The sequence below is a fragment of the Radiomyces spectabilis genome, assembly GCF_025331425.1.
Source record: "Radiomyces spectabilis strain NRRL 2753 chromosome Unknown BYT42scaffold_1, whole genome shotgun sequence".
NCBI classification, from domain to species: domain Eukaryota; kingdom Fungi; phylum Mucoromycota; class Mucoromycetes; order Mucorales; family Radiomycetaceae; genus Radiomyces; species Radiomyces spectabilis.
The window spans coordinates 2,425,397-2,437,468 of NW_026251926.1; the positions used below are offsets into that span (position 1 = coordinate 2,425,397).

General features: G+C 44.9%; 4 protein-coding genes across 4 annotated transcripts; 1 reads left to right on the forward strand and 3 right to left on the reverse strand.

The window, feature by feature from the left end:
* Positions 1–654: 654 nt before the first annotated feature.
* Positions 655–4,559, reverse strand: BYT42DRAFT_553512 (mediator complex subunit 25 von Willebrand factor type A-domain-containing protein). The gene is made up of 10 exons (XM_051566486.1): positions 4,210–4,559; positions 4,072–4,135; positions 3,822–4,004; positions 3,583–3,747; positions 3,450–3,518; positions 3,236–3,374; positions 1,840–3,163; positions 1,546–1,735; positions 1,173–1,485; positions 655–1,098 (listed from the first exon to the last, which is right to left on the reverse strand). The coding sequence occupies exons 1-10, from the start codon at positions 4,413–4,415 to the stop codon at positions 899–901; spliced, it is 2,853 nt and encodes a 950-aa protein (XP_051428670.1). The 5' UTR covers positions 4,416–4,559; the 3' UTR covers positions 655–898.
* Positions 4,560–5,283: 724 nt separating this feature from the next.
* Positions 5,284–6,953, reverse strand: BYT42DRAFT_488466 (2-oxoacid dehydrogenases acyltransferase-domain-containing protein; the record flags this gene model as incomplete). Its single annotated transcript, XM_051563878.1, has 3 exons — positions 5,284–6,062; positions 6,132–6,568; positions 6,634–6,953. The coding sequence occupies 3 exons, from the start codon at positions 6,951–6,953 to the stop codon at positions 5,284–5,286; spliced, it is 1,536 nt and encodes a 511-aa protein (XP_051428671.1).
* A 233-nt stretch (positions 6,954–7,186) lies between these two features.
* Positions 7,187–7,746, reverse strand: BYT42DRAFT_32424 (uncharacterized protein). Its single transcript, XM_051563027.1, has 2 exons — positions 7,451–7,746; positions 7,187–7,388 (listed from the first exon to the last, which is right to left on the reverse strand). The coding sequence occupies exons 1-2, from the start codon at positions 7,630–7,632 to the stop codon at positions 7,295–7,297; spliced, it is 276 nt and encodes a 91-aa protein (XP_051428672.1). The 5' UTR covers positions 7,633–7,746; the 3' UTR covers positions 7,187–7,294.
* BYT42DRAFT_32407 (uncharacterized protein) lies at positions 7,672–10,592 on the forward strand. Its single transcript, XM_051563025.1, has 3 exons — positions 7,672–8,062; positions 8,197–8,317; positions 8,411–10,592. Exons 1-3 carry the CDS (start codon positions 7,862–7,864, stop codon positions 10,540–10,542), a joined length of 2,454 nt encoding a protein of 817 aa, XP_051428673.1. The 5' UTR covers positions 7,672–7,861; the 3' UTR covers positions 10,543–10,592.
* Positions 10,593–12,072: the final 1,480 nt, after the last annotated feature.

A 12,072-nucleotide genomic window follows, 5' to 3' on the forward strand; every position in this document is an offset into this window, starting at 1 on the left:
CCTTTGGGCGCCTGACTAGCAATCAGCGCGCTCACTGTGGAAGGGATGTCGGTGGGTTTGCTTTTTAATCGCAACAAAGGTAAATGAAAAATAAAAAAGTGAGCTTAGTGTCCTGTGGACGACTACGCCACATCATATAACGAGAAAATAAAATGAAAAAACACTTTGCTTTTCCTTTGCATTACGGTCACTTTCATTTGATGCCAAGCGAGTTCAAAAGCCAAGATAAAATGAATCTGTGCGATCCAAAGCGATTTCTTTTTTTTTTCCACAAGCGTCGTTGGCTCTTACGGTAAACGAAGCTGATACAAAGGTGTAAAAGGAAAAATTGATAAATAAAATAAAAAAGAGCACGCTCCTTCTGGAAGCAAAAGTAAGGGAAGAATATTTAAACCATAAAGAAGAACCGTGAATTGGCATCTACACATAGCTTATGTCATCAGACAACCTCATTAAAAATGATACTGCCAGAAAACATATCGCGAAGCTTCGAAAGAGCATTTTCTGACGGAGTACATGTTAGCAATAACACTTTGCGCTAGTGCATAAAGTCAGTGCGTCGTTCTCAAAGCACCATGCATCGATCGAATGACAATGAACGGGGCATGGTCACAAAAACTATCTTCCTTATTGCGCACCCACAAAATTTTATGCGTCCAAGTCACAGGCAATGAATAAAGGCTGTGTGCCACACGCGGTAACAGCATGAAACTTTTTGGCTATGCTGTATTTTTGCAGAAGTTGGTCTTCCATCATTGTTGCAATAAAACTTGGAACAACACTTTTTATGATTAATTTATGATTCTGTTCGCTTCGTTTCCATCGTATTTAATTTTTTGTTGCGTTTTCAAATATTTACATGATGTCAATGTGATGCTGCCCAATCCTACAATCAACATTAAGGATGTTGTGCGTTTTGACGCTGAGCCATCATAATTTTGCGTTGAAGTTCTTGCAATGCCTGAGGGGTCAAATTGGCTAGATTCAACTGACCCATATTACCCATCATCATATTGTTCTGCAACGCTTGCTGCGGATTACCGAGATTCATATTGGATAATAATAGGCTGTTGGGATTCAAACCAGCCGGTCGAGCACCTGTTACAAAAAGCCCATCATCACTGTATCAGCCCTGTCCTGTTACAAACACTTGGTTTTCCTCGCTTTTTTACCTTGAGCATTCGGTTGATTCGGGTTGGTCCCCATGGCAGCAGCATTCATCAACATTTGCTGTTGTTGCTGCTGCTGCTGCTGCTGCAAATACTGATTTCTTAGCATTTGTTGAACGTTGGGGTTATTCGCAGCCATCATGTTGAGGTTCATGCCCGCTGCAGCCATATTGGCGTTCGGCATCACAGGGCTGTTCAGGTCCGGTAACGGAATCCTAGTAAAAACGATGCCCACCAGTTTGCCCGCCGAATGCGTTAGTACCACACCGTGGTACTGGTCAGGGGTGGAACCGGCATTAAAGACCACCGTGGCAATCTAACATAGTATATCAGCATCAAGGTGAATGGATGAGGCCCTTCATCATTTAGTACTTACATATTTCTTTTGATCCAAATTACGCATGAGCAAAGCGAAATTAGTTTGGTCTTGTTGTGTGCTGGTCGGCAAAGGACGGAACTGACAAAATGGCAATTTGTTCTCAATGGCCTGACGTTGTACAATCTGTGCCTTGACAAGAGGTGAGCGTCCAGCGATCTGAATCCTCGCGGGCCACATGTCCGGTCGACTGATGGCGAGGAAGGTGACAGATAAGAGAAAATAAAGCAATGTTTGCGGCGTGGTTAGGAAACTTCAGGATAGAAATGTCAATATGAAGATAATTGAACTTACTATTCTTCCAATCCAACGATATTGCTCCCTTTGAGTGTAATGGCAAAAGCACCGCAATGGCAGCTGAATTCTTCAGGTTTACCTTCCGGCGTTTTGATGTGCCATACAATTTGACCACTCCAGATCATCATGCCTTGCTGCTGCTGTGGTTGTTGTCCTATCTGTTGCTGTGGCTGACCCTGCTGTTGCGAAGGTGGAGCTTGCGCTTGTTGGGGCTGTTGCGGCGGTTGCATCACTCGGCCCTGTGCCATTTGCATCAACTGGGGATTGATACCGCCGGCCATATCCTGTGGTAGTCGGACCCCGGCTTGCTGCGGCGACTGTTGATTAGGTTGCATCTGGGCCAGCATCATGCGTTGTTGTTGTAAAGTACTGAGCGATTGGGTATTTGCCGTCTGCAGATTATGCTGCACGCCCGCCATCCCCTTGGACATATCGGCTGTAGGTCTGACGGCGCTTCCATCGCCAACTCCGGGGGCCATGGGCGAACCTGTGTTATTCAGAGCATTCTGCTGTGCAAGTTCGGCACGACGAATTTGTTCACCCAGACGTTGCAATGCAATTTGGATGGCTTGCAGCTGTTGTTGCTGTAATGGATTGAGAGGATTTTGCGCCATTAAATTATTGCGCTGCTGCAAAAGATATTGCTGCAATTGTATCGGGTTCTGAACGTTAGGCGGTATACGCAACGGTTGATTTTGTTGCGGTGGCATGGGTTGCTGAGGCTGTTGTAATGAAGTTGCTTGCTGCGGTGGTTGATATTGCTGCGGTGGATGCTGTTGCTGCTGTTGAGCCGGTTGTTGCTGTGATTGCGGTTGAGATGGAGGCTGTTGCTGGGGCGCTTGTTGTTGCTGCTGCTGGGGTGCTGTCGGTTGACTTGGTTGCTGTTGTTGCTGCTGAGCTTGTTGCTGAGCTTGCTGTTGCAACATCATGGGGTTTTGCTGATTGCGCATATCAGCTGGTTTGTTGGCTTCCACTGGCGGTTGACTTCGCATGGTAGCTTCAGCGGATGCTTGTTGAAGTGTAGATGGTTTGACGGCTGTTGTTGCGGCGGCAGGCGCTGGCCCTCTCGGAGGTTCTGCTTCCTTCTTCGGCTGTCGTTGACCAAACTGGGCATCCACACGAGCTGAGGCTTCGGCGAATTTTGAGGGATCCAGCGTCGGTTTAGGCAAACTAATCATATCCGGTACGTTTTCCCTCTTTCGTCGTTTGATAGTATCTGGCGATGCTGTGGTTTGTGGAGAAGCGGCCGACACGTGAGCTTCGGAGGGTCGTTTCTTTGATGTATCTACGGTCGGTAAGAATCCAGAGGTGCCTTCGAGTTCTGTTGCCGTTTACCAAAACAGATAACATCCGTTACTATGTATTCAATAGCTAGAGCTACCTAGACATTTACCTCGTTTTACATTCGTCGCAGTGGCTGCTGGCGCTGCAGGAATTTGCTTGGGAGGTAAAGTGAACCCGGCGAGTTTAACGACATGAGTGGCGGCGACCGGATCAGACACTGTATGTATTTCCGTCTTTTGTTTATTCACCTAATGAAAATGTATGATACACAGACTGTAAGAAATGAAAAGCTTCGAAGAAGATGAAAGACGCAAACAACTTACCTCAGTTACAAGGTCTTCAAGTTCTTTATAGCCCTTTCTTGGAGTAATCAGCGATAAATGGACATTCTCCTGAGAATAACATATGAGTTTCTCCACAGGACGCGCATGTGTTCCCAGCTTTCACAATACCCACCTTTTTCATCTCCTCGGCAACGCGATGTAACGAGAAATTATCATACTTGTTATCAAGATTGAACTGGGCCGCTTGTTTCAAAGGAAAGCTGTTGGATATCAGAATACAATGCATCATGGATTCGTAATTCGCCTGTAAACCCTCTTCCTTATACTGGTCAAACATCTGAGACACACAAAGACAGGTGAGTACGTCTTCACCATTCCAATGGACTCAACTCGATTGGGTCAAATGCATACCTCCAATGCCGCCACCAAACCTTCAACAACAGCATTGCGCACAATGCCGCCATCAGCGCACACAATGCTTTTGAATATCTTTTGGAAAAGACTTAAATCCGACGTGAAGAACTTTCGATCGACCGTCACCGCCGACGATGGTCCGTAATCGCCATAAATAACCAACCCGTATTTCAGCACAGGCTATATCGATGACAGTTTTAGCAACCATGTACGTAGATCAGGCAAAGCCTTAAGTTTTCATGCATACCGTTATATTTGCTTTGGACTGTCGTTCATCTCCGTCGCCCATGATAATCGGTTGACGCAATTGCCTACAGAGTTCACCCCAATTAGTTTTGCTGCCAAGGATGACATGCCCCGAACAGCCATGAATGGAAAAAGCTACCTTAAAATGGGTTCAACATAAGCCTCGTAAAGTGTATCAAGATACGGCTTCATACGGGCCGTGCCATCAACAACAAAGACACAAGCCACTTCCCTACGCTTTCGATGTGTGGTGATTTGAGGTGAAGGATGGTAATTAGGTGTAGGTGAACCTATAGAACCAGGTGTTGCTACGGGTGGAGTGCTGACAGCTGCTGCCATGGCCATTCTAGTCTTTCTTTTTCGTTCACTAATTTATGTGCAGTCCCTCGTTTTTTTTTTGTTCAAGAATAGCTGGCAGCTCTTGTATAAGGAAGAAAAACCGAGGTTGAAAGCAAAGCGAAACGGACGGGAGGAGAGAGTGAAAGAAGAAGGTGGAGGATATGAGAAAAATTCGCGGCAGTTGAAAATTCCTAAATTCAATTCAGCATGCCCTCAAAATGCACTTGAAAAATTTTGCGTCACTGACCCTCTGTTTCTTGAATAGGATGGTCTGATGTGCTAGTAGTCCACAGCAAATAACTTTACTAGCTGTGTCCTAAAAGGTCTCTGTTGAATTTGTATTAATAGTCTGAAACTGCTTCAAAGAAATATTCTTGATTACTCCTGAGTTGAGTGAGATCAGGCTACAGTATGAACAGACCGTTGTGGTTTCTTTTGTTACCGTTGCAGTTAGCAATGTCACCAATTTTTTCTAAAAAGAGGTAGATCTAAAAAACAAGATTTTGATGCCTTGGGTTTTATCCTTCAGTAACAAGAACACGAAGAGCAAAACTTCCATTAGAGCAAAAGGCTTACTTACCATACTCAAAGAATGGGAATTTTTGATCAGACTGATTAAGTTTCGATAGATGAATTGGATACGTATCTGTGCACAAAACCCCTCACTTTGTGACAAAGTCTTTGACCAGACAATGTAATGCGTGGACATGTCCTTATGCAAAATGATTCGTGTATCCCGATTTCCTCAACATGCTACGGCGGTTGTTTGTCAGGTGATCGTCTTTTCCATACTCACAGCAAATGAGCTATCGTGCAACGAAAGCTATGTTGACGTGTTTTTAATAGTTTATTGATTAACTGTATTTCTATGTTTTTAGCGTAATTCGCTCGCAAGCAGAGCGGGGTTCTCGATCAAGTTCTTCCAGTGATTACCGAAGCGGGCAATGGTGGCGCCATCAATGACACGGTGATCGGCTGACCAGCTAACGGGCAAAATCTGTTTGGCGACAATGTTGCCCGAGGCGTCAAAGCGAGGCAATTTTTGGATTCTTCCCAACGCGACAATGGCCAATTCTGATGAAACCACCACGGGGTTTGCATACAATCCACCAATGCTACCGATATTGCTTAGTGAAATCGTACCACCGCGAAGATCCTCGGTGGATAAGCTCCCCTTCTTTGCCAGCTCGGTTAATCGATGGATTTCCGAAGCGATTTCAAAAATGGTTTTTGATTGCACATCCTTCACATTAGGTACAATCAATCCTTGTGGGGTATCCATAGCGACTCCGACGTTATGCGAAGCCCGATACGTGACCTTCATGTTGTTGATATCTTCAATGCTGCCGGTCAACGTGGCATTCATAATGGGGTAGTGGGATAATGCGATGGACAAGCACTTGATGAAGATGGGCAAGTAAGTCATCTTTGTGAATGGATACATTTGAGGGTGGCTGGCCACATGGCGGTTCAACGCGGCACGGTAATCGGTAGTAGCGTTCAATTCGATCTCGTCCTTGTAGCCGAGCTGAGGGATCGACAATGACTTGGTCATGGATTTGAACATGGCCTTTTGGATACCATTGAGCGTTTCTACACGATCGTTTGCCCCAGCCACATTCAATACGGATTCGGCACTGGCTTGCGGTTGACCTACACCATCACAATAATTTAATAACCTCGTGGTGATTCCAATCCGTTGGCGTCTTGTGAAGTGCATACCTTGTTTTCCTGAAATGAAATTGAGGACGTCGTCTTTCAGCACACGTCCATTGTCACCCGATCCGGTGATTTGGCTAATGTCCACATTATGTTCCTTGGCGAGACCACGAACCGCCGGGGTAGCCAAAGTACCTGATGATCCAGCTCGAGACGAGATTGACTTGTCCTTCACGGTCTCTGACGCTGCTGCTGCTGGAGATGCCGGTTTCTCGGTGACAAGTTCTTGCGCTTTGGGTGCAGAAACTCCGCCATCGTCGATTTCCTCATCGGTCTCCACATCCACTAATGGCTCTCCTACTTTGGCGATATCATTCACTTGATGATGAAGTTTCACGATACGGCCAGCGAAGCGTGATGTGATCTCTACAGACGCCTTATCCGATTGAACTTCACAAATCTTGTCGAATTCTGCAACAGTGGCTCCTGGCTCGACAAACCTAACCACGGTCGCTTCCATCAGCTTAACCATCTCCTGGTAGCATGTTTACCGGTTTGCGCTTACCATTGAATCACTTCGCATTCTGTAATACCTTCACCGATATCCGCTAAAAGGAATGGTTTGATGGCTTGGTCAGCCACCGAGGTATGAAAGGCGCGCGTGGTGGGTAAAAACCGGGGCGAGGCATGGTGAGAAGTGGATCGTGGTATGCTCCATACAGAAGAGGTGGGTGTTTTGTTTGCCTGTGAGGAGGAGGAAGGTGAGATCCCAAGGTGTCCTTTTACGGATTCGATAATACGTACCGTGAGAAAAACACGACGAGAGTGTGTTCTGGTGGCTGTTCCAAGTAACCTGGCTGTCTGCTGAAATCGAAGGTAACGCATAATGAGGACTACTAATGAACGATGCTCTTGTTTAGCTCGAAGAAAAAAGAGGACTACAAAACATTGGCTGGGTAGCTACCTTTGGAAGTGAGTGAGAAAGGTGGAAAGGAAAGAAAACGCATCCATCAGCGTCGGAGGAAGTTCAGGAAAAAGAATGCGTGGGAATATCCGGACTGTCAATGAAAATTGGCAGGCGGACTCTGGAAATGTCTCCGCTCCAAGAGAGCACGGTCAAAGAATCCTCGAAATGCGCTGTCACAAATCAAACATCATGTCGCGCTTGCCTGATTTTCATTGAGGTGAAGCAGTTATTTCTGTAGCCATATTGAATAACGGATGTCTTACATCTGTAGATGCATACGTGTATTGCTAGTTGGTAAGAAGATACACCCAAATATTAATATCAATTCAGCCTTCATAAGAGATCGCACTGCGCTGTCAAGTGTAAGTCGCTGTAACTGTATAAGAGCCTTTCTCAAGATTAATGAGATACGTACTATGAACCATGTCGAGACTCGTATTTATTGATACGACTGTGGCAACCGCAGGGATATGTATATAGCAGGAAAGAAGTTAATTGAAAGCATGCGGTACAGTGGATTCCTCTGTTTTCTGATCCAGGTTGAACAGCTTGGTGATTAATCTCGTTTCTCCACATGAACAATCGTCTGGTGCACATTTGAACGCGATGGCGAATATAAGAAAGCGTAAAAAGTCAACGATGATCTGATTTTTACTAAATTTGGGAAGAAAAAGTCGTATTCCTTCTGATTTTTTTTTTATGTCAACTTGTCATTTTTAGTTTTCTTTGCTTTCTTTCTCTTTTTCTTCTCGGTCGACCTTTTCACATTTCACATATTCCTTCTCTTATTCCCTGATTTCGATCTTTCTTGCATTAACCGGCCGCCATGGGGCAAGTGGTGCGCAGCATGTTGGTGAATTCGCCTGAATCAGGCGACAATAGCACCTGCTCCGACAGTAGCAGTGATGAAGAGACTGAACCAATCCAACCCAGTCATTGCAAGCTTGACTATAAACATGCTACAAGTGACAATGTGCGTGAATGGAGTATAAGCACGACAATAGTGTCTTCCCCCGAACCGTTTCGAGTAAGTTTGTCTTTTTGAGAGGCACAGCCCGTGGGGGCGTATTTTTTGCATAGCGCGCGACGTCACTAAAGCTCCGCTCACGCTTTTTTTATTTTATTTTTGTAAAACATTTTTGGATTATATTCCATTTGTAGTCAGCCAGAACAGCATTTGATTACTGCGATATCAACCCAGTTGATGAACCTTCCATGTCCTTTGTCGTTGAAACAGCGAACAGCCAAAATACTGCATTCTCAAGTACTCCAACTGTTTCAGGTGAGTGGTCCCATCAACATTCTATGATGCTTACCTCCATCTCAACTAAACATTTGTCTGCCTTCTCATCGCATTCATTTTTTTTTCCCAAAGACTCAAATATAACTTCCGTTGCCGTACCGAGGAGAAATTGGACAGGCTATCACGGCGCACACTCCGCCCATGCAACAACGCAACCGATTTCCACCAGGATAAAACCTTCCGCCAAAGTTAAACCGCTGTTAAAGACACCATCTACGAATCGCACATCAGCACCATTGTCACGAAGCATAAGTACAAGGAGCGATAATGGATCCCGCTTAGCGTCAAAAGAAGCCGAAGGCCTACAGGAAATCCTGAGTTTCCTAAACTACCCTGCAACGACCGCCAATGCTTCCAGCCTACATCATGATGCTGCTGCAAACATGGATCGTTTGGTCAGCTTGATGAGTCATCATACTCTATCGGACGATACCTCCCAGACGCATAAAAACTATGCACAGCGTGCTTCCCGCACGACACCGCAGAATACTTCAAGCCGGATATTTAAGTTTTCTGGATTCGACACAGTGTCCAATAATACCTCGACCAACCGTCCCTCCATGATACCCTCGACCACTCCACATTCCGCAACCCAACATACATCTAGTACAATTCATTCATCTACGTCTTCGCATCCATCCCAGTATCCGACTGCGTCTTCTTCAACTTTTATACCATCTGCCGCCCCATCCTCCGATTTTCAGTTTTCCTTTTCAGCCAAAGTTCCTTCAAAGATGGAACCGCATTCGTCATCGTACCCTCAACGCCCAACCATGACTTACGCTCAATCGTTGCAAGATCTCATCCGATTTACTTGTGAAGTAGAGAATCGAATTAAACCCTCCATGGCTCATAGACAGCACGTTTGTGTCGATTCATGTTCCGATCCATCGCAACCCGTCAATGAAATACAACAATTACCGATCGGTCATGCCAGGAATCCAGACGATCTTTCGGATTATGTATCATCATTCTCCAAATCGCATTCTTCGGATGCGGAAACGGATACTTCTCACCTACGTCATCGAAAGATATTGCCCTTGCCCAAACCGCGATGGAAACGAAATGGACGCTCTCCATCCAGCAGTCTCATACAAACAGCAACCATTCCAACCTCGGCGGAATTCCGTTTATCTCATTTATCCGTACCTTCCACTACTTTCTCCATGACCCGTTCCACCACAGCCGGCACATTCTCATCCAATACTATGCCATCCTCATCACTCAATCTTACGACTTCACAATTTTATCCCCACGAATGGAATACCCATCCATCTGTCGACGATGGCCCCCCGTCCATGAAAGAAACCGAATTTCATTTCACAGACACATTTGAAATATTTCAAGAACCGTCAGCGCAACTGGAAGTTCGAGATAATGCCAAGAAGGCAAAAAGGGCAGTGGTCAATTCAAGGGATCGACGGAAGAACGACCGAAAAAGTTGCAGCAGGCGAATCCATCATCTGCGATCGAGGGTGGAGGAAAAGCTGGATGATCGTTGGGACATGCCATTCCTGGATAAACCCATCGAATTTAACGTCGGTAAACCGAGCCACAAACCAACAAAGTCGTCTTCCGTTCCTGAAAACGTACCATCCTCGAACATCCCCTCCAGCATGGGCAAATCTGCCTCAGCAACGGTATCCCGATCGACACCCTCATCCACCGCTTTGAATCAACCTACTCCAGCCATACCCACTAGTAAACCCTTAACCCCACAATCTCCACGTCCGCCCCCGAAAGGGAAATCAAGCATTACTGTACAGAAGAAAAAGAAAAGCAAATCCTCAACAGAAGCCTCGGAGCATTCTATAGCACCAGCCAGTGCTCGATCGACACCAACAATACAGCCAACTTCCAAAAAGGGTAAAAAGCCACAGAGCAAAAAGAACGCAGATGATCCAATCGCTTCTTCGAGAGGCAATGAAACTTCGGACCTGGCCATTGTGCAAAACGCCAATCCACATGAATGGATCTGTCTGTTTTGCCAATATGAAATATTTTGCCATGGGATGCGCACCGCTCGGCGCAAAGGCGGGTATTATAAACGCCAGCGCGCACGACAGCGACGATTAAAGGAATCCGATGCAAGAAGGGATGCTGCAACCGTTGGTGTTGATTCAGAAGAAGAACGGGCACCGACGAATGACCAGCAACAGCCGGAAGTGGATTCATCCATCAGGCGAGGTCATCGTCCCACTTAAAAGTTTGCTTTGACTGACAACGAGTATCCATCGGGTTTTTTGATGCTGTCCTCTTTCTCTCTCCCGCTCTCTTTCTTTTTCCACCTTCTCATTCTTCTATTTAATTGCTTTGTTCCGTGTAAAATACTTTTTTTTTCCCTTTACGTTCGTTTCTCGTTGTCTTTGTGTGGGTTTGTTTTAGCTTTCCATCTAATGTGCAATAGCGGTAAAAGAATGAAAGAGTATGGTATTGAACCGCAGCGTTCCTTATAACTAGCATGATCATGATGGCATCAATAAATGCATCGAAAACACATAACAGAGTGATATAGAGTTACGCAATCTGAATCAACCGTTTTTTCTGGTTTGTTATCGATCTGTTTGGTTGTAGAAATGACATTGACTCCGATAGGAACCAGGTTTGTTTCTTTTTGAAAGGATTTAATGACTCAAGGGAACTGTCGGAAGCATTGCAGAGCACGAATTTCTGGGTAATAATGTATTTCACGTGATAACTATGATAAGTGGTTCGCTGCCAACTACGTAATATCACAATGTTGCTATAGCAATGACAAGTGTTCCTAAGCCCTAAACCACGAATTTTGATCATATGACACTGGCGACTTGGTGAAACATACTGTATATGAGTGCAACGTGTCATCTATCATGACGAGGTTTTATATTCAGTAGTTGCTTGATTTCACGGAAAAGCTTGGATCATAAGATGGACAGAAATCCGTTTCTGCAAAAATAAACATTAAAAAAGGAATTCATCCAAAGACAGGTTCTTATTGATAGCAATACGGTGAGGATGGGGGGTCGCCTACTGAAGAACATGTCATATTATTGTGAGTAAAGTGAGCGGAAAACACATATTTGTAGCAAGATCGAAAGGATGTCACCACGAAATCGGTGTTTAGCGGCTGCCAAAGGCTCAAGTTGCTTGATATGTCATTTTTCGTCTTTTGCAGAAAGTCTGGAATTCAATCTAGCTGCTTTTTTCCTTATTTGTGTAATTATTGAGTTTCAAGATATAGGGTTACTCCTGGGAAAATGTGGTGGTAAACATTGCCATTTGCGCATGGGCAGCAATTGCAACATCTGATGGTGAATTCATCATCCAATGACAGACAGGCTTAATCAAAAGAGCCATCTTGTTCCGCTTTTTTTTGTGTTTCGCCATGCTGCACCACGAGTATAAGGAGCCTGTGTCGCATGTCCTCGATCGGCAGACTTTAAACACCTCATTTGATACAATGAATTCATGAGTAACTGAATGCTACAGTCATCATATTACCTCTTTGCGTACTGAAAACCACCATTAGTGGAACGGATACCCTTTTGGGCAATATTGTACAAAAAAGGAGATATGTGCCCATTCCGTGCGGCATAAGTTGCTGATGATTGGATAAAATCATATTTCCAATTGTGGTATTTTCGTTGAACTTTAGGCACCTGATGCGATTGAACACATCGAACCTAAATCTCTTCTTTTTATTTCGCTGTTTCGCAATTCAGAAACCGAAAATAAACAAGATGACCCTTATCTTA

Excerpts from the sequence above, each read along its gene's own strand:
- BYT42DRAFT_32424 (XM_051563027.1), bottom strand. The coding sequence starts at position 7,632 with ATGTGCACCAGACGATTGTTCATGTGGAGAAACGAGATTAATCACCAA. Across the intron at positions 7,389-7,450 it reads GAGTCTCGACATGGTTCATA|CGCAGTGCGATCTCTTATGA; the intron begins GTACGTATCTCA and ends TACACTTGACAG.
- BYT42DRAFT_32407 (XM_051563025.1), top strand. The coding sequence starts at position 7,862 with ATGGGGCAAGTGGTGCGCAGCATGTTGGTGAATTCGCCTGAATCAGGC. Across the intron at positions 8,063-8,196 it reads CTTCCCCCGAACCGTTTCGA|TCAGCCAGAACAGCATTTGA; the intron begins GTAAGTTTGTCT and ends TTCCATTTGTAG. Across the intron at positions 8,318-8,410 it reads AAGTACTCCAACTGTTTCAG|ACTCAAATATAACTTCCGTT; the intron begins GTGAGTGGTCCC and ends TTTTTCCCAAAG.
- BYT42DRAFT_553512 (XM_051566486.1), bottom strand. The coding sequence starts at position 4,415 with ATGGCCATGGCAGCAGCTGTCAGCACTCCACCCGTAGCAACACCTGGT. Across the intron at positions 4,136-4,209 it reads TATGTTGAACCCATTTTAAG|GCAATTGCGTCAACCGATTA; the intron begins GTAGCTTTTTCC and ends TGAACTCTGTAG. Across the intron at positions 4,005-4,071 it reads AGTCCAAAGCAAATATAACG|CCTGTGCTGAAATACGGGTT; the intron begins GTATGCATGAAA and ends TCATCGATATAG.